This window comes from Diorhabda carinulata, chromosome 2 (genome assembly GCF_026250575.1).
Source record: "Diorhabda carinulata isolate Delta chromosome 2, icDioCari1.1, whole genome shotgun sequence".
Classification (NCBI taxonomy): Eukaryota; Metazoa; Arthropoda; class Insecta; order Coleoptera; family Chrysomelidae; genus Diorhabda; species Diorhabda carinulata.
In genome coordinates, this window is record NC_079461.1 from 32743706 (window position 1) to 32769806 (window position 26101).

Here is a 26101-nt window from a genome sequence, read left to right on the forward strand (position 1 = left end):
CCATACAATCCTCAATGCTAGCATTTTTGGCTTTAGCAATAAAATGCTATAAATAATCATAGAAATATTCAACGACACAATTAATCACTTATACCCCCATATACGAGGTCTGGCTATTTAATAACGATACTATAAATAGTTGCAAGATACCTATTGGGACAATTCTCTATCTCGTGCGCGTGTTTTTGAGTGGTGTAAGCGCATTAGTGAGGGCCGAGAGACCACTGAACATGACCAGAGCCCAGGTCGCCCTATGACTGTTTCAACTTCGGAAACAGTGACCAAAATCAACCAAATTGTCCGTGTAGATCTTTGAATGAGCATCCGGATGATTGCCAAGGCTTTGAACGCCGATAAAGAACGGTTAGAAAAATTTTACATGACCAAAGTCTGTGCGAACTGGTGCCAAAAAATCTGACTCCTGACCAAAAGCTCTTGTTTCAACAGGTCTGCCCAGATTTCCTTGAGAGGTTAGAAAGGTTAGAAAAAGTACTGCTTTGAAAGGGATCCAATTTGAGTCGATAGAAGCGATAAAACAAAAAACGGCAGAGCTCCTAAAGGCCCTCATCAAAGAAGACTTCCAGCACTACTTCGATCAATGGTAAAAACGTATGGAAAGGTCTCTAGCGAGGCGAGGGGAGTATATTGAAGGGGAGCATTCGAATGTAGAATAATTTTTATAATAAAACCTGTTTTCGTAACCAGTCTCGTTATTTAATAGCCAGACCTCGTATACTAGAATAGATCATGATTCGGTTAACTCGACCATTGTTTCCGAAAAGGCCTATGATGAGTGGGTACCCTAGCATTACCTGGTGGATTTAGAGATGTTTTGAAAAACATTGGCGAATGGATGTAGTGATTTTGCAACATATTGGAGCTTTTTAGCCCCCTAAACACATTTGCTTGTTTTCTTTTATAGTTTCTCGTTGCTAATCAATAGGAAAGTTAGTAAATGACAACGATATTGAGAAGTTCGATGGTTTTGTATCCAGAATTATATCGAGGCCGAAATATATGGGATCATACCACACTTCTCGAAATTAAATTTAAAGATCAATTATTCAAATTAAAATTTTTCATAGTTTCATTTAACTGGATTATAATCAATACTGATTCATATGTATGTATAATATACAACTTTCCACATACTATTTGAACTACAAATTTAATATAATTCATTAATTCGATTATTACACAAGTGATAAATGAATTTTCGGTACTAAAATTTGAAGTCATCTTTTTGAGTACTCTGCATTCTTTCCATGAGAAACTTCTCCAATTTTTTCGACTCTATTCGTTCTATTTCTCTATGGCGTCTAGTAGTATCACGAATTTTAAATGGCTTTTCTCCCTCTTCTTGTTCCTCTTCTTCTTCTTCCTCTTCCTCTTCGCTTTCTTCATCGCTTTCTCGTTTTTCCGATTCTTTCTCAATCTTTCCTTTACCTAATTTCAACATGTCTTCTTTACCCTTATCCTCATATTGTTCAATGATATCATTGAATTCCATACCAGATGTTTCTGATTCTCTTGTTGCTGTTGCGTATTCCGACAAATTCATTTCCGTTTTCATTCTGTTTGCTGCTTCTTCAACTACGGCAACTGCCTTTCTGCACACCGGATCATCTTCATATTCCATATTGAATCGTAGATTTCTAATGTCGCATTGAAAGATTTTTCTACAGCACATCACAATTTCTAATCTATTCAGAAGACTGACCTCTCGCACTTCTACGTCGTATCCTAATTGTTTCAGACTTTCTACAACAAATAAAGAAAAATTTAATGTTTCTAAGTATGGAAGAGGTTAGGTTTCCACTTTTTCATATGCCCTTTGTTCCTTCTCTATTTTCTCGTCATTGGATTCTCTAATTCTTCTCCTCTTGTCATGTTGTTTTAATAGTTATTTGCTGATTATATTCCAAAACTAAGTAAAAGCTTCATTATTGTGAAAGGAATCCAACAAAAACCATATAAGTGTTGATAGCCGACTGAGACCTATACACCAAAATATACTCCAAGCCTCCAAAAGAACGATACATTTTGGAAAAAGCTTCCTACCTTTTCTCCGTCTGATCCGATGCGATTATCAGACTTTGCTGAATCCTATTTTCATGTATTTAGTGAAAGTATCTGGCTATTCACTTATTTTCATCGCGGCAGTGCCATGCACTTTATTCCTTTTTCTTATTATTTTGACTTTCTTGTTGGGTGCGTACAGTATCTAGAAATAGCAAATTCTTCACCGTCTTATTACGAGTTAAAGAGTAGATATTCTTGTTAATGATGTACCTACTCGAATGTTAACGAATTGGCAGATCTTTTTCTTTGTTATTTTCTTATTTTTGTCTTCCCTGATAGTCAGTTTCTTCATCTGGTTGTTGGTATGGATGTTACGAAAGATGGGATATACTTTAGTCACTTTTGGGCACCACATTACTCTTAGACAACCGTTAAAATGAAATATTTATCGATGAAATTGTTATAAATCAGTATACATACTTAATAAGCCACGAACTTTCTGTATCCTGTGTTCGATTACTCCGAAAGCTTCATATGGACCATAATCAATTCTTAAAGAAATCCCCATTGGAAATTATTAACTTAAATAAAATCAGTGACAATACGTAAAAATGTGAGTAAAGCATACGGCTGTTGATGCGTTTCTATGACACAAACGTATTTTTGATTACTTATATTATTTTCCAACACAAAATCTAGTAAAATCAAAAATCTATCAGTTTCCTTGATAACTGTAGGTATAAATTGCGCTTTTTTCAGTACCCGAGAGTACTAAGATCTTGGCTAGCAAGAGTCTACATACCTAGTGCGGTCCAGGAGTTCTTAGTCTAACATAGAAAAAGTAAAAAAGTCGTCGCACTCTCGGCGCGAAAGAATTTAGCTAATTTTTTACTTACTTTACAATCTTAATTTGTAAAACGAAGTTTCCATGAAAACTTAAACAAGAAAAATATCAATAATTTCATTTATTTAATAATTTTGTCTTCATTATTTATTGATAATTCTCATGATAATTAATTCATGAAAAATTACCTCAAATGACAAGAATTGATGTCTATTGTCGTCGACTCATGTCATTTGAGGTTATTTGGTCACTGGGATCACATTTTGGTTAATTAAATCAATTTTTGCCTCGTAATGCCCATAACTTCTTTCGCTTTGGTAAATCTACAGTTTTACAGCGCTAATAATTGTCCATTTTTTGTGTAAAAAATGTGCTAAAAAAGGTCACGAATAAAAATGACTAAAGCTTCTATAAATGTTTGTACACCACTTGCTTAATTTCATCGTCTCAAGCTCTACCTTCAACTTTACGAACAAAAAATAGTCAGACTGGACCTGATCTGGGCTATATGGTGAATGTTCAATCTCTATGAAGCCACATTCGTGTACAGTAGCCTTGAAAAGGGAAGCAGTGTGGACCGGAGAATTGTCTTGAAGCAAGCACACACCTCGACTGATTTTGCCGCGCCTTTTTTCGATAATTTTTTACGAAATTGCCGGTTTGAGTCAACATCAAGTGTTTAGCAATGTTTCGTAACTATGGATGAAACATGAAATCAAAACAATGGACTGAAAAGGGAGAACCAGCTCCAAAGAAGGTAAAGACCGTTCCATCTGCAGGCAAAGTCATGGAGTCGGTTTTTTGGGATCTTGAAAAAGGAAAAACTATCAACGGCGAATTATGCAAACTTATGCAACGTTTGAAGGAAGAAATCAAGCAAAAACGGCCGCATTTGGCTAAGAAGAAAGTGTTGTTTCATCAAGACAATGCGCCAGCTCACATATTCGTTATTGCAATCAATGAATTAAAGTTTGAATTGCTATCCCATGCACCTTATTCACCAGATTTAATCCCCTCTGATTATTTTCTATTCTCAGCTTGAAAAATAGCTCAGTGGTAAAAAATATTCCGACAATGAAGAGGTGATGTCGGTACTTAATGGTTATTTTGAGGAGCTTGATGATTCTTATTATAAAAAGGGTGTCGAACTTATTGAACATCGCCACGAGCTAAAAGGAGATTACGTTGAAACATAAATATATTTTTTTTTTCAAAATTTCTATGTTTTCTTTGTTGGGTCAGTTACTTCTGGGACCATCCTCGTATTTGTTTTACTAACAACTCAAAACCAGCGCCAATATTTGTTAAAATTATTTCTGTATACATTAATTCGACTCTAATTAATGGAATACCTTGTATATAGATTAACATCGGTCAGTGCAAGATTATGAGACTCAATATTACAAAACCGTAGTTTTAGAATTCGGTTATTTACAAAATGTTCAATGCCAAACAGCTGTTCCGTAGATTACAATAAAATAGACTAAATATAAATCTGGTCCCAGAATCCTCCCCCACCATAAAAATACTCGCAATTATTTCAGACATCACACATTACAGAAATTTGTGAGACTGAGTGTGGTTTTTTTCTATAAAAAAACAATGTCTTACCAAAGGCCTTCCTTTTGGCACTATCGGGCGGATAATAATAAGAAAAAAGTGAGTATTAGCAACTACATTGTTAATGTTTGACACTTGGCTCTAAGCTCGTTAAGTTGAATATATTCGACGCTAAAAATATCTTACTTATTATCTGAGCTTCTTCTATAACTTATTAATATTTATTCTATCATAACACGAGCAATTCTCAATATATTTTCCATATATCCATTATGATAAAAATATATATTTAAACGAACAATTCTTTCAAATGAAAGTTTCATTCTAACACCCTGTAATTGTAATAATTTTGTACTGTAATTAATAAGTGTGATATTTCGCAAAATATTTCCCAAATTTTGAATGATAAAACAGTGATTAGTAAGCTAAATAAACATGGAAGAAGTCCTACTGAAATTGCAGAAGTCATTTGGCGATTTTTTTCGATTGGCGCAACACTAAAAAAGTCAAAAATAACACGAAAAATGTTTTTATTGTATATTTCTCGGAAAAGTCAAGCCACTACTATAAATTTAAACATTGATATACGTTAATTTTCTAAACTTATTACCTTCATAAAACGACAATCAGAGAACCATAAATCCATTCCATCCTTTATAGCACAATATTTAAATTTTCTCAAGGACTATACAGGTCACTGATTTTAGGCGATCGTCTGCTTTTTACTCGTCGATTCGGGGGTAGATATCTAGGTAACCACACGGCGAAAGTTCTCTTAATAAAAAAAGCCAATCTAAAGCCAAAAATTTGAAGATATGCCCAGACCAGAAATTTCTGCACTCGAGGTGCCAGAGCCCAAATCGACACTTGTCGATTTCCTCGATACTGGGGCGCCTTCAACCTCAAAAATAAAAACTATAACGTCACAATTTTTGAGTGGCGAGGTTACAGTGAAAGAAAAAAAAATACTAAAAGCAATAATTAGTAATATAAACAATTATCCAAATTTCAATTTAAATATTAATTAAAGTAATAAAAATCAGTTTTATTGATAGATCATGTAACCTGAAATGTATTATATGTTTATAATTTTTTATTTGTGGTTTGCGAGTTGCGGATTAAGGAAAAGTATTTTTTAATTTGGTCGTAGATAAAATATTGTATGATATTCGTGCGTTAACTACTTTTTCGCAACTCGTGTGGAAAAGTATTACCTCACACATGTCATAAATAACTAATATTAACGTTTTTTCAATGTATTTATTACATCTCACTCCCACGAGTGAAACAATTTTTGTACGCTTGCCTAAAAAAATCTTTATTTCATGTAAATAAAAATGTCTATCGGTTGCGTCATGGCATTTTCACTTATTTTAGAACAGTCGCGGATTTGACGCCTGTAGGCTATTCATCTTTTGCCTCCTCTGAAGCTCGATATCTTGGTTCGAAATGATTGAAATTGCATTTTCTATCAACAAAATTTGAAATGTAAGATTCTCGATTTGAACAAAGAACGTCGGAAACATGTTTGGCAACATGACACGTTTTCCCTTACGAGATTTTTTACTAAACCTTGTTATGGTCATTCAACGAAGAAATTTGTTCACTTTTTACACACTTTCATCTATTTTTAAAGTCGAAAATAGTTTTTAACTGACTCATTTCCTGTCTAAAGTAACTACATTATCATCAGAAAGAATTCAATATTTCTTTAGCTTCGCTGCAAATTTTTCCAACTTCAAACCAATGTTTAATGTTAATGCGTTATTCAATATCCATTCCTTACAACATAACCTCACTAAAACGGCTATAGCAGGTCAGGATGGGTTCAAACTTTTTGCTGCAAGTCTCAACACCTGAAGGTATGAGACATACCAGTTGGAATAGATACAGGGTGAGTAATTGCTGTAATAACAATTCAGTCCCCACGAGAGATAGAGCTCGGAATATACTTATTGATATCGTCGTCCTTTGCAATACACCAGATTTTTTGTTTCAAAAGTGTCAATAAGTCCTGGTAAATGTCCCGTTAATAATGGGTAGGTACACAGTGTCTGATTCATCTTTAATTTGCAAAAGAGTTTTGCCTTTAAAAAACCATAGCTCAATACTCAATTTGTCTCCATGATTAAATCTTCATAACGATTCACTTATAGGATTGTTAAATAGAAACAAAGGTTTCAAAATGGCTGAATGTTTAGTGAGATTTTCACAAATATATTTTTCGACTTTATAAGAATCGTTTTGGTGTGATGTTTTTTGAGATTTAATAGTGAATGAATTTTGCAATGAATGAATTATAAATCGTAGTTTGGAAGAACGGAAAGTGTTTTAAAAGTTATTAGGTTGTAGTTGTATTGTTTAAAAAATTCAAAAAGTACAACAATAAGCGGAGGAAAAGTGCAACGCAATACCTACGAAGTTTATCGAGCCAAAGTTATTTCTGATTCAGTGCTTGCGATGAAAAAACAAAAACGGCGCACTTGAAACACCTCATCCCAGATTGTACGGTCTACTTAAGAATTTGTGCCAGTTTTGAGATACCAACAACAGACAGTGTAAAAAAATCTATATACGACCACATAAAATCGATAATCGAAAAGTTTTATTTGAAAAAAAAATCCGAGTTTTCGGTTTCGGATAAAGTTATTTTTAAACTTTATTTACAACATAAATTAGTAGTGTTTATGCTTTTCCGCGATCAAGTCGACTAAAATTGTTATCAATCCATGGGAAAAACACATGAAATTGTTTTAAATTTGAAAAGGACGACCCCTACAGAAAATTGGGGATTCAGTTTAGTTGGAGGTTCTGACGTTAAAACACCCTTAATCGTTACTAAAGTGAGTACTATAACTTTTTAATGAATAATAAACTAGAATTGTATACTAGTATATACAGGAGTATTCGTAGGTAACGATTAGAAGGTAAAAATAATAGTTTCACCAACAACTATGGTAAAAATCTATTTATTAGTGTTATAAAGGACGTTAGATTGTTTGGGAAGTCGTTTTGGTTTCTCAACCACTCTGCACCAATACCTACAAGATAGACTTTTGTTAATAATCATCTGAATTTCGGGAAAGGCAAACACGAATATGAAAAAATTCTTGTCTGTAAACTTTTCAACCTTACAAATAAAGAAGAAAATATTTGCCGTGTTACTTTTGAAAATAAGCGGTTATAAGTGAAACTTTGGGGTTAGGAAACATAAATTAGTCCCAGAAGGACGGATCTGGTGAATACGATGGGTGGTCAACCCATTCAAAGTTAAATACGTAGCAATCACCGATGTATGAAAAGATACCATGTTTTGATGGCTTTTTTTTCAATTTTCTTCACTGCAATTCCTCTGTCCTATATCTTCCGTATCATTTACATCAGCTGAAATATTCAAAAGGCTCCAAATTACCAAAGATCTGATGTTCTGCAAGTTTTAAAACGAATCTTTTAGTAATTAGTTTCTTCATGGTCTAATAATAATATAATACAGATTATATAAACAATGGTTTCCGAGAATTGTTTCAAAAAACATTAAACAAGTTATATAGAATAATATAGACTTGTAGGATCATATTTATTTAGCCAATATTCATGATATTCATGTTTATTCGTAATACTCCTACGAGTAAAACAAGTCTTATTGCGACACACTGTATATTGCGTATTATAGGATTTGTTTGTTTTCTGCTAATGTACATTTCACTTAATTTTTGTACGCTTGCCTAAAAAATCTTTATTCTGTATCAATAAAAATGTTTCTCGGTTGCGTCATGGCATTTTCACTTATTTCAGAACAATCGCGGATTTACCGATTTGACCCCTGTAGACTAATCATCTTTTGTGGCCTCTGATGTTCGATACCTAGTTGGAAATTATTGAAATTGCATTGCACTGTATTTGGCAATGTTTATGATTGAAACGTGAGTCAATCTCTTCACACTTGAAACAAAAGAACAATCAAAACAATGGATTGAAAAGGAAGAACTGGCTCTAAAAAAGGCAAAGACCGTTCCGTCTTCAGGCGTCGGTATTTTGGGAAGCGCGTGCGATAATTTTCATTGACTATATTCAAAAAGGAAGAACTATCAACTGCGATTATTATGCGAACAAATTGCAACTTTTGAGCGAAGAAATCGTGCAAAAAGGGCCGCATTTGGCTAAGAAGGAAATGTTGTTTCATCAAGACAAAGCACCATTGATTTGATTCAAAACTACAATTAAAGTATCTCTTATTTTACGTTTCTTCAATATCCAGAAATATTTCGAAACATGGCAACGTAGTTTTAACATCATACTCGCTCTATGACATGCATCAATTTTTATAGAGTAAGATCTCTATAAAAATAACAACACTGGTTTCCACGATTTTTGTAACATCGTTCAAACAATTAATTTTATTATACCTACCACTTTACAATATGTTATACAGATCCTTTTTTCCACATGCTTGAATTTTATGAGGAGTTATTAAATTGGCCTGTATTTATAAGCAGAAATATTTTATAGAGTATTCTCTTATTTAATTTATAGAGTCTTAATGCTCGACTTCCAGCAAGCTCTTTGAGACATTGATAAAAATTGTTCCGTCATGGATCTGAGTAAATAGTAATTTGACTACACTAAATGCTGGACGTGGTAGAGGTTCAATATTACCAACTTCTTCGATCTTATTCTGCAGTATGTAGTTCAATATTGTCCTATGGTAAAAGAAACCGGTTTTAGTTGACTAAACCTTGAGATTTCTCCGATAAAAGCTCATGCATTCGCATCAGCTGTCCACTATATACCTCAGCCTTGATGGCTCTATCATCTGGAATGATTTCAAGTACACTAAACCTTCATAATTCTACCAGATTCACAACAGTACTTTCCACTCGAATCGACCTCTCTATGCGACGTGTTCTGGTAATTGTGGTGTGTCTAGTCACTGATTTTCCATGTTCAAATTGTTTAAATAGATCCATTTTCCATCCCAAGTAACAATGCTTCTAAGAAATCTCATCTATCATAATTAAACCAATGCTGTTCATTAACTGGTTTATCCCCTTCAATTTCACAGATTTTCCTTGCTGACATGGCTGTCTTAACTCTTTACATTTGAGTCAATTGTTCTTTGTAGTTTAGAAGATGTTTTCAACGACAATACGCAAGCTTTATTATATTTGTTGAGAATTTAAGGTGAAGACATAGACAAAAAGTTATCCCATGTTACGTTTAATATCCAAATTTGTAATCTGACATAAGAGCTGTTCCTTACAAAGTAGACCCTCGTCACTTTTGGATTGGCAAGATATTGTTTTGGGAAATAGGTGATTTGGGGTTGTCAAAGCAAAAGTCAGAATTTCTTGGTTCTCGTTTTACGTAGTACGACCATTTTCGTATTAAGACAGGTCCATTCTACTGGGCTATTCAGCTTTGTGATTAATTTTTTTCTTCATATACTTTGTATTGAGGAAGTATTTTCTATTTCAGGTGGGGTTCGGATCACCCGTAGATGGCGTCCTCCACAGAGGCGACATCATCTCTAAAGTAGGCAACTACGATTCCAGAGATATTCGTCATCAAGATGCACAAAATTTGTTCAAAAACGCCGGAAATAACATTCGAGTAGTAGTACAGAGGTAGATCACGTGAATATTTATTAAATACATTATTCCATTATTATAAAACTGGTTAATACAAAATTACGGCTTTGATAAAATTGGAGGACAATCTTTTAAATCGGGAAATTAAAACATTTTTATATAAATCGATAGCTAACAGTTAAACGACCAATCATGCCCTAGATATTCGAAAAAAAAGTGGAGAGGAGATGAAAAATTCTTTAAATCGCGCAAAAACTTTTTTAATTAACTTGTACCGATAAGGTATTGAAAAAAAAAACCTAAAAACGTGGTCCACCGATTCACTGATTTGATTTACAATTTATTCTGCATATATTTTTTGTTTAACTCATCCACAAGACACAAATGAATAAGAAAAATATATATAATACGAGGGCTGTTACTCAAGTTTTGAGATAGACAAATAAAAACAGATATTTATAATTGGATATGGCTTTATTGTTTTCCAAAATATCCTCCATTATTTTTCCATTCCGATTGAGCTGATGTGAGCACATCAACTGCTTCTTCAGGTGTAGAAAAACGTTAACCTTGCAATGATGACCCATCAATTCGATGTTTTGACTGTTCATAAACGTTTTTGGTTGAACTGATGTGTGAGAGACTGCATTGTAGTGGTAGAGAATGCTTAGTCTTCTGCGATTAGTTTTCCTGATTTTATCAAACACTTCTGGCGAACAAATGACCATTTGGTTCGAAGTGCTCCGTGCTCAAACAACTTTTGTTGGATTTGGCTCTTCTTCATAGACCCATACAGTCGATTGTTGTTTAGTTTCGAGTTCATATGCATACATCCATGATTCGTCACGATCTTATATACGTCTTTTTAAACCCACGATTGAATTTTTTCATCTTTTCTTTTTACTAACCGACTCGAGTGTTTTTTGAGCGATTTCCAACGTAAACAAATCTTTCGACAGCTAATATTCCTGCCATATTCAGTGTATGCTAGGGGAATAAATGCCCAACTATACCTCAACTTCACGATATTTCATATGACGATCTTGCAATATCAATTTACGCACAGCATCGATGTTTTTTGGCACAACAGCCAATTTTAGACGACCTTCACGTATTTCATCCTATACTACGATCGAATTCGGAAAACCAGCTAAACAAGGTGTCTCGAGATGGTGCTTTATCACCAAAAGTCGAAGCGAATTGATCGGCACAATGCTGTTGGTTTAATCCACGTTCTGAGTGCGTTCACCATTAGAAATGGCAGTGTGACATTTGGCATATTCATATTAGTGTTGCCATATCTCAAAATATTTCATTAAAAATGAAGTAAAAAGGTAATAAATTCCTTTAAAAGTACTTTCCATAGTTATCAGTGCACTTATCTCGTGTTATCCTTTTATTGTGAGTCAGAGAGGTAAGTCAAGGGACGCAATCTGCAGAGTTAAATTGTCTTTTATGTATGGTAATTGATAGTCTATGACAACTTATGACACTTTACTCCGAAGTGTTAATTCCTCGGTCACTTCTATATATGGGAAGGTTACTGTTGCAGACAGGAGGGCCGAGGTTTACTGCGCCCTGCGGGAAGCTCTACTCGGCTTACTTATGCCACTGCACTTGGCCCGATTTTAAGTCTATAACATTCCTGAAAGGTTTTCATCTACTTTACAAATGTTTCTTTTCTCTTGGGAAAAAAACATAAATCACTCGATGCAAATTCTCGTGAAAGAGAATGTTTGCGGCGAAGAAATCAATTATAAAAAGTAAACTTTGAGACAACATGTTGTTATGATGATGAAAACATTGACCGAATTTCGAAGTTTCTTTCCTTGTACATCGTTTAATAGATGTTTCCCTTACAACTATTTCTGAGGTCGAAGACCTTTACTTTTTCTAAACTGATATACGCACCAGAGAAATTTACTTATTTGAAAAAACTCCCGATCGATGAGTTGGGGGAGTAGAGGAGTGGGAAGGATCGCATCCGGATCCCCAAGTTTGTCCCTCCTCTAGTCAGTTGCCATCGAGAGAGCAACGGGCATTCGCCGTTGAGAGTTACTTTTATAACAATCGCTCAATTGTTGCCACACAACGTGCTTTCCGCACTCATTTTGAAATTCCTCCTCACAGACTTGTTCCTTGCCGTAATTCAATTCTGTGGTGGGTTACCTCATTTCGGGAGTGCGGAAGTGTCGCTAAGCCCAGTCCTGGACTTCAAAGGACCACCAGAACTCCGAAAAATGCCGAAAGAGTGAGGCAGTCAATTCTGCGCTCTCCTCAGCTCGCAAACATTCAGCTGCTTTAGGAATTTCTGACACCACTGTTCGACGAATTCTTCATGAAAACCTTCATTTTCATCTCTATAAATTGACTGGAGTGCGGTCGTTTTTTTCAGTGACGAGGCTCACTTTCACATTTCGGGCTGCAACAACAAACAAAACATGCGTTATTGGAGAGGTGAAAATCCGCGTGAGCTTCATCAGAAGAAGTCTGGTGTGCGATATCGGTAATGGGAATAATTGGTCCTTATTTTTTTGAAGAAAACGAACGTGCTTGGGACATTGTAGTCTCAAATAAAAAAATAATTAAATCTGAAGTGTTTTTGTTTACATTGACCTTTCAAATAAGTAAGTTTCTCTGGCGCACCCTATATTTCCACTTGTACATCTCTCTACTTCTTTCAAGGTTACTAAATCATCACGATATAATAGATTTGAACCTTTGGGGAGCCTTTTGGTACTTTTTGGAGTCAGTCAGTTGGGTAGTCCAGTATTTTTGGAAGGCGTCTTGTCATCGAGTATTATATTTTTGATTTTCTGTGAAAAACTACTTTTATTATTGAGAGAAACTTTAGAATCGACTACATGTCAATAAAATTGATCGTTGTATCGATGATGAATTAATAATATTATGAGAATTGTTAATTATCTTTGGCTCACAATTGAAATTACAATTCTCAAATTTTAAAGCGGATGCTGTTTATAAAAACCGTTCTCATTGTTTGACCTATCGTCAGTGTAGGCGGTGTTTATTTTTACATCGACATTATATAGTTTATACGAGGAGAACTATTAGAATAAAAAACTATCATCACGATGTAATAGTCACAAGCTACTGCTAAAAAAATCCATTCTACTTTTGAGGCAGTTCGAAATTTTGGATTTTTTGTTTTAATATTCACCTTTGGTATCCTATTTATTCAAAACGCTTCTTATAGTTTATCTATTTGTTTATTGAACGGTAGAAAAACGTTAAAGTAGCGAAATGTATCACATAAGGTCATTAAAAGATGAAGTAAGTCACTGAAATACTAAATGTTCAATTAGTTTCACATAAATGACCTTCGCTATCACGCCTTTGGACTCAGAACGCCATAATGCAAAGAATTGCAGGATATAGGTCATACAGTAAGTATAAAACCATAATGCAGAGTCAGGGAATAAATCGAGCAAGGACATTTGAAAGGATAAAAATTTACGGTTCAGAGAAGTAGGAAATAATGAATATCGATGGTACGGACATATTAAAAAAATGGAAAACGACGAACGAAATATTTTCAGAAAGATCAAAAAGTAGGGAAAAAATTAAGTTTGTACAGAGAATATGGAAAGGTCACCAAAAAGCCAAAATATGAGCATTACAACATAAAAGAAATCGGAGCCAAATCTACTTATTAAGGTAACTTTATTACACTGAATAAAGCCAAAGTTCATACTTAATAAATGTATATTAATGAGAACAAGGTGCTTGTATCTCCTTGGAAAGTTTGAGTAAGTCAGGTTTGAATGTTGTTGTTTTTAATGGCATGATTTCAAGTTCTCATCAATAAGACGTCTTCTGAGTTCACTTTTGATAATTTTCGTGCTTGAAAAATATTGTTCGCAACGATATGTAGAGCCAAGGTCATTCAAAGCAAACCATTCCTACAATATTTCTAATTCGACACAAAGAAGTTCGTATTTAGACTGCTATGTCTTGTTTTAACATCCACCAATTGTAATTCAAAACTACCAATGTCAATTTCAAAAGGAGAAAATTTCAAGTTGGTTATTGTAGCATTTAGAGGATTTTTGACAAATACAGTAAAAGCTCTTTATTCGCGGGGTATATGTTCCAAAAATATGCCGCGAATACAGAAACCGTGAATACGGAATGGGGGATACGTTCCTAGGTGACAAAATAAATACATAAAAAACAAATATATAAAAAAATCAATTTTATTTAAGTTTTTGAACATTTTAATCAATTATCTTTAGGCCTTAGGCAACTGTTTGAAGAATTTTGTAATTTTCTCTTGCTTGTCAGTTTTTAAAAGCTCCTTCAATTCAGACTGATTCGGAGAAGTCGCATTAGCAATTTGCCTCTTAAAAATAAGGCTTCGTTCGATAGACGGATCAATGTTCATAAAGAAATCGCAAAGCTCATTTGCCATTCTTAAACCTTCACTAAGATTTTTCAAATTAAATGTCACGTTTCCAGTGCTTGTTGGAGCCTCTTCTTCAATGGGCTGTGAATTCAACTTTTCCTCCAACTCGGTTCCAGTCAAATCCTCATCTTACGATTCGAGCATATCCTGAATGTTCGAACTCATCTCGTCCTATTCCATTCGCGATTTCGGCTATGTTTGCAGTCATAGTTTGAACTTGCACAGATTCTTCATCATTTTCCGCAGTCAGAGCAGACCACAGTTTTTTCCAGCATGACTTCAATGTGTGTGGCTTCTTCCAATAATTCTTTTATGTTTACGATGCATTTTGCAATGTCAAATTTCTTCCAGCATTCCATAACATTCATATCAGGATTACATTCCATATTATCCAATATGATTCTGATGTAACAGAGCTTAAAGGTCTGTATTATTCCTTGGTCCATAGGTTGAAGCAAAGCCGTCGTTTGTTGGGAGGTAAAAATGACACTTTTATATTTGGATGCATAGTTTCAAGTTGGCGAGGATGACCTGGTGCATTGTCCAAAAGTAGAAGTGCTTTAAAGTCTAAATTCTGTTTTTTTAAATAAGTTCCAGCTTCAGAAACAAAACAATAGATTGTATAATTTTTCATGTATGTGATGTATAAATTTCCAAAAGAACTAGTACATTATTGAAAGAACTTCTAGTTAATATTTCATTGTCAGTTTCAAAGTCATTCCAATCCATTAGATTTTCTTCCGCAACAGGCACTCCACAATACGTTAAGTATATCGTATAAGGAATATAATAGAGGCATTTACGTGGTTGAAAGGGTTTGTTACTAAAAATGGAAAAATATTTACCTGCTAATTATGTTCAGCTAGTAGGCTAGTTACCTGAAACACCGTACATTCAGAGTTAAACAAGAAAGCACCAACTGATTAAAATTAACGTGGTTATTACTAAATAAAAATGATTTTTCTACATTAAAATGCATTTTTCAAATGTTTTTTTTTCTCCAGGGATTCTTCATTAGCTCCAATTCTCAAAAATAAAAATTACATTATTACTTTTATTTCAGAGAAGTCGCTCCACGAAGTACTGGTTCCTCAAGAACAAGTTCACACAATTATAGTCCCCTCTCAGTCTCCCCACACCTTTCACCTAAAGGTTATACTTCATCTTCGGGTTACAGTCCTGCAGGTTCTGCCCTAACACCTTATTATTCGTCCCCTCTTACCCCTATCGATAATAATTATTTTGAAGCCAACGAATATGGAACGACTAGACGAGAAGACGACGACCAGAAGGATATCCACGTTACACAACAAGTAAGTGATTTTTTTTTCTTCAATACCTTATCTTTCCTAAAAATTATTCGATTCGTCGTTTGTTTGTGAGTGAATTGACAATTTTGACACTCTGTTTTGAGGTAAACCTCAAATCCTTTTTAAACTCAAAGCACTCACGTAAAATGAATGTATTTTTTGTTCCAAATATCTAATTTTGAAAAGAAAAACTCACTTTAGTCACACTAAAAAACATTATGATTTCCACGTGGATACTAGTTATTAATTATCAATGAAAATTCTAATTTACATCCACTGTATATTTAGATTATTTTGTTTACGTTTCAGAGGTCCATACTCCTATTTAAATTATTTTGAAAATTGTTGGTATTAAGTATCTACATAGTACGTTTCGCAATGCATCGGATTACGATGAAAAACAGATTTATTTTCGTAATGCACTCATTTCACTGATCTGTTTGAAATGTTTTTCATTTTCATATATAATATCCTACGCATTCTTTCATTATATTTCTAATGATATACAATTTTTATTTTGATTTATATTATACAGGATAATCTGAAAGATAGATATGGATACTATTTTTCACAATTAGTAATAAACATAAACGTCTTAAGCAGCTAATTTCCATGTGAAATATAAAAACGAAACAAAAATATTTTTGTCTTACCGGTACATCATTGTTATTTCATACTATAAATACGCTGCAAATTTTCTGCAGCAAAGGGTCATTAGTTTTTATAAGGCAATGCAAGATCCAGAAGTCTGCCAACATCCTTAAAACCTCATTATTTGAGGTTTCAAAAACTCAGTCGGTGATAAATTTTGTATTATCGATAACAGTTTTGTCACTAAAACAAATGAATTTCAAAAAAAAAAATGCAGGTACATCGTTTTTACTTAATATTCAAACGTCAAGTCTAAGTCTAGTTGAAACTCGCCATTATTAGTAACTTATTCTAAACAGTTGTGAAGTAATTTTTGTTATTCGTCTACCGCCTTCTATCCCAAAGTTAATATTTCTGTAGAAACAGGGTTTCTTACGCAGTCAATTGCTCTATAAGTAATCTTTAATGAGATGATTCAGCTCAGTTCTACAAAACAAAACCAACGTCAGACTTTCTGCAATCTCATTATTCCATAGCAAGGGATTTTTACAGTTACCACTGTATCTTTTTGTGCAATGGACATTATTTCACCAAGAGTTTCTAGGTCTTCGTAAACCTTGTATCCATCTGGTAATTACTAATCTTCTTTCGTGGCCTTACCGAAACAATCGATGATTTTCCTCAATGGTCAATAGCACTTTTCTTATTTTTATTGATCACTACGTTTTCTATACAATTTAAAATAAAAAAAAGTAAGGTAATTATACACTTTCACGGTCACCTGGTTTTTTGGCTCTAGAAAATCGAAAAATGGATGGATTTTAATGATCTTGGTCTCAAAATGTTCCATTTTACGGCGGATTTATAAAAAAAATTAGTAGAAATAGCTAGAATGAAAATTATACACTTTCGCGGTCACCTGGTTTTTTGGTTAGGTTAGGTTAGGTTAGGTTAGGTTAGGTTAGGTTAGGTTGGCTCTAGAAAATCGAAAAATAGATGGATTTTAATGATCTTGGTCTCAAAATGTTCCATTTTACGGCGGATTTATAAAAAAAAATACGAAAATTAAAAAAAATAAATATTTTTTATAGTTTCATGACTTTAAATGCAAAAAAAATGACTTTCTACATATAATCCTTCGTAACTGTTTCTGACGTCGTGGAATCAAGTTCGTATATTTTTTTTCGCAATTTACATAAAAAAATGAATATTTTGAAAAAAAAAGTTTTTCTACTATTTAAGGTTTAAAACTATCAAAAACCGCAAATTCAGCCACTACCCCGTGTTTTTCATAAATTCGTCGTGAAATGGAACATTTTGAGACCAAAATTATAAAATTTATCTATTTTTCGATTTTTAATGGTCCAAAAACTATTAACATTGAAGAATATAGTACGAAACTATTCACGAAAATTGATTGTTTTTCATCGATTTCATTTTAAGCTATAAAAACTGAAAAAATCATTCTTTTTGGATTTTTTTTAAATTGTTTATTAATTCATGTAGAATACAAAAAAAATATAAGAACTTTATCTGATAATGAGATAATTTTTTGTAAAGGATTATTATGCAAAACCGTTTTTTTACGATTTAAAACAGTAAAACTATGAGAAATTTTCATTCCAGCTATTTCTACTAATTTTTTTTATAAATCCGCCGTAAAATGGATCATTTTGAGACCAAGATCATTAAAATCCATCCATTTTTCGATTTTCTAGAGCCAAAAAACCAGGTGACCATGAAAGTGTATAATTACCAAAAGTAAAGGAAATTGCTTATCTGTTAAAAACAAATTAACAAGTATTTTTATTGAAATAAAAAATGTTACCAATAAAAAAGGGTGCAAAAACAACATTGTTGTTATGGAGTAGCGATACAGGAAGTAAATCCTTTTTAGAAAATCAATATTTTCCCAAAACCTTGTTCGGAATACCGTCAAAAACGTATTAAAACAACAGTGAAAAATCATTTAAACACTTGTTTTAACTTGTAGTAAATGTGATTTGTAGGTTAAGCATTGTGGTCTAGGTGATGGTCGGTTTTGAGACGTGATGGAATCAAAAATGACATGATTACTCTCAACATACAGCTTCCCTATTTTTTTAGGTTTCGCTGTATTGTAATCTAAAATGTTCGACTCATTTTCTTCATCGTCATCGCAAGAATTATAATTTTCTTTCTCTACTACGCAAGATGAAATCATATAGTCACAGATAGAGGCTTCATCAAATAATTTTGGCAAACTTGTTGATGGAAATTTTTGCCATACGATTGGGAAACTCAACAAATGACTACTATTTACTGCTTGACGATTCCGTTGCTTGTCTTGGATCTACCCTAACAAATTTACAATTAATTTTAGTAATCAGAATTTTTTCTAAATATCTACAGAAGAATGCATTAAAATGATGCTGAACACACTGTTTACACTACCACTACACCAACACTAACAATTATACTGTCTGACGCGCGTTTCGATAACCAAGTTATCGTCTTCAGAGACTAAAGGTAAACTGTAAACATTTTGGTTATCGAAACGCGTGTCAGACAGTATAATTGTGAGTGTTGGTTTAGAGGTGGTTTAAACAGTATATTCAGTATGAATATCGCCAACGGTTCCAGAAATTCCAACTTAATTAAAATTGTGATTCTAACTTCTCAACTAATTCTGCCTTATTTCCACCTAGAGTACGCCCATGACATTGTAACCATCGTCTTAATTGAAAAAAATTATGAGCTTCTACCGTTGGATGCACTAATGATGCACCATCAATTAATTTTTCATTTAAAAAGTACCCGAAAATTTCATATTGCCGCCGTTTAAACATGCTATTGAGCTGATTTGTCTTTTTTATGTATGTATTTTGTAATATGAAGTTATTAAAGGCATATTCGTGACTGTCCCAGTCTATTTTTGATTTCTTGTTCCGTTTCTGCCTTCTTTCGAGATAATAAGTCCTGGATATTTGATTTTATCTAAATTTTTAATTTCCCAGTTTTCTTTTTCACTCTTTCATCCGACATTGTTGTTAGTTATTCTTTTTTCTACAACTGCTACGAAAATCGAAACCACATATTGCTCACACTGTGAGAAATATTATTTCTCACGGCATTTTGCCCACACCACATACATTTATATGGAGAATCAACAAAATCGATGAAAACTTAGTTCAAATATTAGACACAACTGTCAGATTATAGAAGTTTTTTATATTCTTTAGGTAGTAGTATATCAATTTATAATAAATAATATGGATACTGGCGGTAGTGACGATTTTGATAATACTCCGCCAGAGATGTCGAAAAAAGCAGCAAAAGTAACTTTAGATTTGTTGCCGGAAATTTGAAGAAAAAATATGAATTAGCTTACGAGAAATTTATAAAAAAACTTTTTCGAAAACTGTATTTTTGGTATACTTTGAAGAGTTGTCGAAAACTTTAAAGGCGTCTACACTTTGGTCACAATATTCAAAGTACAATCAGTATAAAAAATAACATTGATATATCCACGTATCAGAAATTACGTTTATTTTTGAAAAGAAAGTCTTACAATTACGTCCTCAAAAAATCAAACATATTGACAGCAATTACAGAAATTTTTAAACAAAGCTCCATACTATTTTTAGAATTTAATTTTATTTTTTGCTTGAATTAACATGGATTTTTCTAATTAGTAGGTTTTTCAGTAAATAAAAGAATCAAATAATCACTAAAAATTCTATTTCGAATTATGGTATATGGATATTTGTACTTTAAAACAATACATTTAAATCAATGGTCAATGGTTCAGTGGATGATAGTGTGTCCGCTTGAAACTCAGTAGTCCCGAGTTCAAAACTTTCGGGTGGCAAGAATTTTTTCGTAAAATTTAATATTCAGATAATTTAGAGGATTAAAATTCATCTTTACTTGTCAAATTAGATAACACGAAAACAAAAAAGCCTAGAAGGTTCACTGTAACGGCAGAATTTTATGAGATATTCATGGGATGTTTTTCAAATAATCATAAAAAATTGAATATTCATTTTTAAAAAAGTTTTATTGGTACAGAAACACTTGTTAAATCATGGCATTTGTTACTTACTCACTTACGAAAAATTATATCCGGCATGTGATGTCCATTTTGGGCAATACATTGTTGTAGCCTTTGACGGAAACTGGTCTCTCGTGAAGCTGATGTGGGTTTCTTTCTATAATACCGGCAATTTTGTTTGTTGACGAAGCCATTCAGATGAAAATGGGCTTCATCTTATCGTACTTGTGCTCATTTGAAGTGCTGCCGAATGCCTCTGAATAGAGCGGCGTGGGATTCTGACAAACGCTTCCCTTACTCGTTCAATGTTACTTACTCCTGAATGCTAGCAGTTCGTTGAGGACCCGGTGGTTTTTTCTTCAATATTGATCCACTTATTCGAAGGTTGTTTACCCATCGCAATATTGTGCTACGATGGATATTAAACTGACGGTGGAAATCTCGCCGAACAGCAGTTACGGATTCGTCGTTTCGCACAAAACTGTCATACGCGTACAAGCGTTGTTCTAGCGTCCACGGCTTCATCTCAATGACTAGAATGTAAATAATATGAATACAGGAAACGTTAGATACCAGTCACGTGCCCTTCCCAGCATGAGCGCCAGTGTACAACCCACTTCAAAAACATTCGGTTCCAGAAGAACATTTCTTTTCAAATTCCCAAACGGAAAATGTAGTTGGAATCAACAAATTTGGTAGTACGGCTAAGACATTTGCAATTTTTTTAAAATTAGAAAACCTCCATCTATTATACACAGTTTACTGCTTCAGACGTTCTTCGGTAACAATTTTAGTAAATGCAGGAGGGGAAATATTAACCTTAAAGCGCCATGGAGGATGGCAATCCAGTACCGTGCCAACTAACGTTGCTAATAATTAAATATTATTCAACAGTTAAGAGGATACTTGAGTATTATTTTGGTTTTACTAATCATAAAAATAAAAATTAAACTTCATTACTTTTATTCTTTCAATTTATGCAGTTGTAGAAAAAGTATAGTCGAGTATGTTACACAAACTTTCCCACTTGTTGCACAATATACTATTTTCTCACAGCTTATTTCATATCCTACTTTCTCATACTCATTTTTGATTGGAAAACAATTTCCCTCGCATTTTTTTCCAATGTTTTAGTGTGTATACCATGAAAGTTTTGCCCTCTATAAAACTAATTCCTACATTTTATTTTTGCGACACTGGTTTTCAGGAATACGCCGACTCCAGGAGTTACGGTTAAGAAGTCGTTTATGGAAACTAGATTTTTTAATGGGAGAGGTTACTATTTAAGTATTCGTTAGTTGGAGTTGGAAGCTGGAAGGACTAACCACATTACTTTGAAATTTTTATTGAGATATCATAAATAATTAATCCAGAGCTTTCTGTCACCGGGGCTTGAATTTGAAACTTCTGCGATCTTTGAAAGATAAAACTAAAACAAACAATTTATTTTACTAATAACATTTGTGATTAGATAACAACTCAGTTGTTGGATAACGTTAGAAACTATTTTATTTAAAATTAGAACGTTGCCAAAACGTTCCTGGCAACTACACCGTGTGTACAAATATTAAAAAACGTTTTCTTTTTCTCTAAAAACTCTTATATACTCAGAATATTTATGACTGAAATAATGAGTAGTGCACTGGACGTATGAAAACTTTGGTCTACATAACGAGCATGTAGTTGCGTCAATAATCGGCGTCGGGACGCCTACATTAATGCGATCTTTCCGTTATTACATTAGTTGCTGGTCTAGTTTGAAATTTGGAATAATTACGAGGATACTTCCAGAAGTACTTGTACTGACCTAAAGATGGCAGTAGTTGTCACTGCATTAGAAAGTTCACAGTCTATACAGCGTAAGTTTCAAGTTTGAAGACGCTACGTTGTTTGGCAGAAATCAATAGTAAACGTTTTCAGCGAATTGATAAACATGGAAAAAATTGGTCATTGTTTTGTGATACAATACTTTTATTTGGAAGGCCTTAGCTCAACCAATATGAAAGCTGACTGCTCCTTAGTTATGAGCAATAAAGTATTGGGTAGAAGAGATTAATCGAGGCTTAATGACACCAGCATCGCAATGGTCGACCAAATGAAGTGACGACTGCAGAAATGTTGAAGAAAATTTGGATGATCTTCGACTGCAGCATATTAGGCGTTTCTAAAAGTGCGATACATCGCATATTAACTGAAAATTTGGACGTGAGAAAGCAGTGCGCAAAATGGAACAAAAACATCGCCTTGAAGATGTTTCCATCGAGGATTTTGCAATGTTTCACAGAAATAAAGACGATTTTTTGCATTGTTTTATAACCACGGATGAAACCACTTCACACCAAAAACAAAAGAATAATCAAAACAATGGACTGAAAAGGAAGAACCGGTTCCGAAGAAAGCAAAGACCGTTCCATCTGCAGGTAAGGTCATGAAGTGGCTTTTTTGGTTATGGAAAACTATCAACGGCGAATTATGCGAACTTATTGCAACGTTTGAAGGAAGAAATCAAGCAGAAACGGCCGCATTTGGCTAAGAAGAGTGTTGTTATTGCAATTGCCAAAATTTAATTGCTACCTCATGCACACAATTCGCCAGATTTACACCTCTCGGATTTTTTCCTGATCCCACCTCGGTGGTCAAATATTACCAGCAATGAAGACGCTATTTTGAGGTATTGAACTTATTTAACATCGCTGGGAAAAGCGTTTGGAACTAAAAGAAGAATACGTTGAAAAATAAATATATTTTTCCCAAAATTTTTGTTTTCTTTATTGAGCCAGATACTTCTAGGACCATTCCCGTATTTTATCTGTCTATTAATTTAAACGGGCATTGATTAACTTGGCAACACTGTACAATGTTGACCATGTCACGATCTTTCTTTTCCTTTCAAATCGTGATACGATTTTCTTTTTATTTATCAATTAAAAGTGGCAATCACTCACATTAATTTGCAAATCATGTGTTAAAATTGAACATTTTAATATTTCCCGAGCTCCTCTGAAATACATGCAAGCAATGTTGCCGCTATAAAAATTCCTTGTCTGTACTTTCTGATCATCGTATATTCGAATTATTCAGAATATAGAAACGTCGAAAACTTCGCGTTTCTCAACGACTTTTTAATAATACGTGCAGCGTTAAAATTTCAAGTGTGTTTTCCCGAATAAAAAAAAAACTCAAACTTCTTACGTATCGCTTTTTCGGTGGGAGATATTTGTCGTAAAACATGACTAGATCCACAGTTGAGGTAAGATTTTCAATGAGTTGTGATAGGCTAGTGCTTAACGTGATTAAAATATGATCCTATCTCGAAATTACAGTAGGGAATCTTTCCAAAATAAACAAGATGAAGCGGCTGCTATGTGGGTAAGATCTAACAAAGTTATGTATAGATTTTCGGAGGTCGCCAATTTGTGCGCGATATAAATCGTAAATTGAATGTTTTTATAAAGTAAAATTGTTAAGAAAATGTATTTAGTGTATATATTATTAACAAATATATGGGAATATAAAGCCTTTGAAATGTGGATTTCGAGAAGAACACCACGAATATCATGGACAGATAGAATCGCAAATGGTAACACAAAGAGATTACCATAAAAACCCGCAAATTAGAGTACTTCGATCATGTAATGAGGGTGATAAAACGATACGAATTCCAGAGATTGATTATGCGGGAAAAGGTAGAGGGAAATATGGGTAAAGGATGGCTGCGAAACTTAAGGAAATGGTTTAACTGGTTTAAGAAGAAAAAGATTGACAGGATGAACATCCTTCCATCAATGTTATTAGCAACAAAACAACTACTGTCAGACAATGAATAATCGATTGGAATCGATTAGAATTATTGAAGGAACATGTAGTGAAAGTGACAGTTCCGTACTGCAAAACACTTCCGGGACGCTTTGGAGTAGACAACTTCAACTTTCTTAAATGTGACACTTCAATATTGACAGTTGACAGTTTCACTTCGATGTTTTTGCATAACCGTAAATTTTTAATGTTCAGAAATGATTTGATTTATCCGAAGTTTTGTATAAAATAATGAATAACAATGAATGATGATGAAAAAGAAAACATCAGCGATGAATAGTTACTCGAATCCACGCCACCTGATGTTTATAATTCTCTACTATTTATTTCATTTCCTCAGTGTAATTGAAAAAGTTTTGGATCTTATGCGTCGTCTAAAAAATGTTGTGTACGCCGCGGCTGGAATACTACTTATCACTTTCAGTCCTTGGCATACAAATAACTATTGTTATTGTTGTTGATATCCAAGAGAACAACTCTCGGTGAAACGGAAAGTCTAATTTTCTTCCTTGTCCTTTCGAGATTCTCTTCTGAACTACCTAGATAATTCACTGGGTTGGCTAAACCACAACACCACAACCTACTGATCTGCGATTGTTGAAGGATAGAAGATACTACGAAAAACAAAGCAGTTGCCTCATTTTTTGGATCTCTTTTTTCACAAATCGTTCTGCAAACGTTTCGATACTGTCTAGTAAAAACCGGTGTTAACAGTTATTCCCTTTGGAATTAACAAAATAACAAATTGTACCTTGGAAAATTATAATTTTTTGAGTTAGGATCATTTTCAATTTTTGTATCTTTAAATTCCATGCAATTTGAATCAAGTTTTGTCATATTCCGGAACAAATTTGCCACGAAATAGCCCCATTAGCATTCTGACAAAATAAAGTTGGATGTAGGCTGTTGTAAAGCCAAAACTTCCAGAATAAAAAGAATCCAGTGCATTGTCATGATAAATAAAAACCGTTGGTTGCATTCAGCGGACGAAACCGTTGTATAACTGTTGTAAAACCCTAGCAGAATCATGCGCTACAAACAACACGTTCTGGAGCGAACACCATGTTTCGGAGTGCTTTTAATTTGTGCTAAGTAGCGGTATCGAAACTGAAACTCTAAAAAAGTGAACAGAAACTGAGACAGAACCAGAGCAGAAATTTGTTAAATCAACTGTGTTCTTTGATCAAACCTCAGCCTTGTTGGAAGAAAAACTATTGAATTCGGCCATGAGGATGAAGAAAATGAATTGGATTATTCGCATAATTTCGTTTTGAATTATAATGTTTGTTTTTATATACATATGAAAGCGAATGAGTGCTAGATACACATCATTATTCTTAAAAAAAAACTAGACACTAGTACCACCACATAATGTTTAGTTTAATCAAAATAATTTCGTTTGAATAAACTAGACAAAAAACAACTAAAACATCCTCTATGTAAAAAAAAACAAATGTCAAGAACTAAGAATTTACAGGAATCAAAAACAGGTTGCCCGCGAACATTCAACACGCTCCATTTTGTTTATTTCTTCATAGATTGTTCCTCACGCGACTCTTTGATAACCAATATCACGTTTTTATCTGTTTTTGAGGTCGAAATCATCACGACTGTTCCTCGTCCTTAACTGTCTCATTTCCACCTTTAAAATAGCTCATATCATTAGTAACCAGTTTCCATAGTTACCAAATTATCACTATAGACAGATTTTAACATTTCTTGAAAGTTTTTCTTCTTTTTTTACAACAGCCACTGTAAACTCAATCTCATTGAAGCCATAAACTGCGATCTCCACCCTAAGAAACTAAGTTTATATCTGTAGGTGTTGTTGGTATTTTTAATGCAGATGGAAGGTACTCAAATCGAATAAATTGATTAATTATGATGATTGGTAAAGGAGGAAGAGGAGTT

General features: G+C 33.7%; 2 protein-coding genes across 14 annotated transcripts in view; one reads left to right on the forward strand and one right to left on the reverse strand.

Annotated features, from left to right (window-relative positions):
- Nucleotides 1–1094: 1094 nt before the first annotated feature.
- Nucleotides 1095–2656, reverse strand: LOC130903944 (cilia- and flagella-associated protein 251-like). The gene is made up of 2 exons (XM_057816353.1): nucleotides 2503–2656; nucleotides 1095–1761 (listed from the first exon to the last, which is right to left on the reverse strand). Exons 1-2 carry the CDS (start codon nucleotides 2588–2590, stop codon nucleotides 1223–1225), a joined length of 627 nt encoding a protein of 208 aa, XP_057672336.1. The 5' UTR covers nucleotides 2591–2656; the 3' UTR covers nucleotides 1095–1222.
- Nucleotides 2657–4283: 1627 nt separating this feature from the next.
- LOC130890814 (PDZ and LIM domain protein 3) overlaps nucleotides 4284–26101 on the forward strand; it is a 40610-nt gene continuing 18792 nt past the window's right edge. For 5 of the 13 annotated variants that reach the window (XM_057795147.1, XM_057795148.1, XM_057795149.1 and 2 more), the window contains exons 1-3: nucleotides 4284–4525; nucleotides 9902–10050; nucleotides 15504–15753. In XM_057795147.1, the coding sequence (XP_057651130.1) occupies nucleotides 4469–4525; nucleotides 9902–10050; nucleotides 15504–15753 (456 nt within the window). In that variant the 5' untranslated portion in view covers nucleotides 4284–4468. Of the gene's footprint in view, nucleotides 4526–6608; nucleotides 7270–9901; nucleotides 10051–15503; nucleotides 15754–26101 lie in introns of those variants that run through there. The other 8 variants (XM_057795142.1, XM_057795143.1, XM_057795144.1 and 5 more) reach the window with 4 other exon arrangements.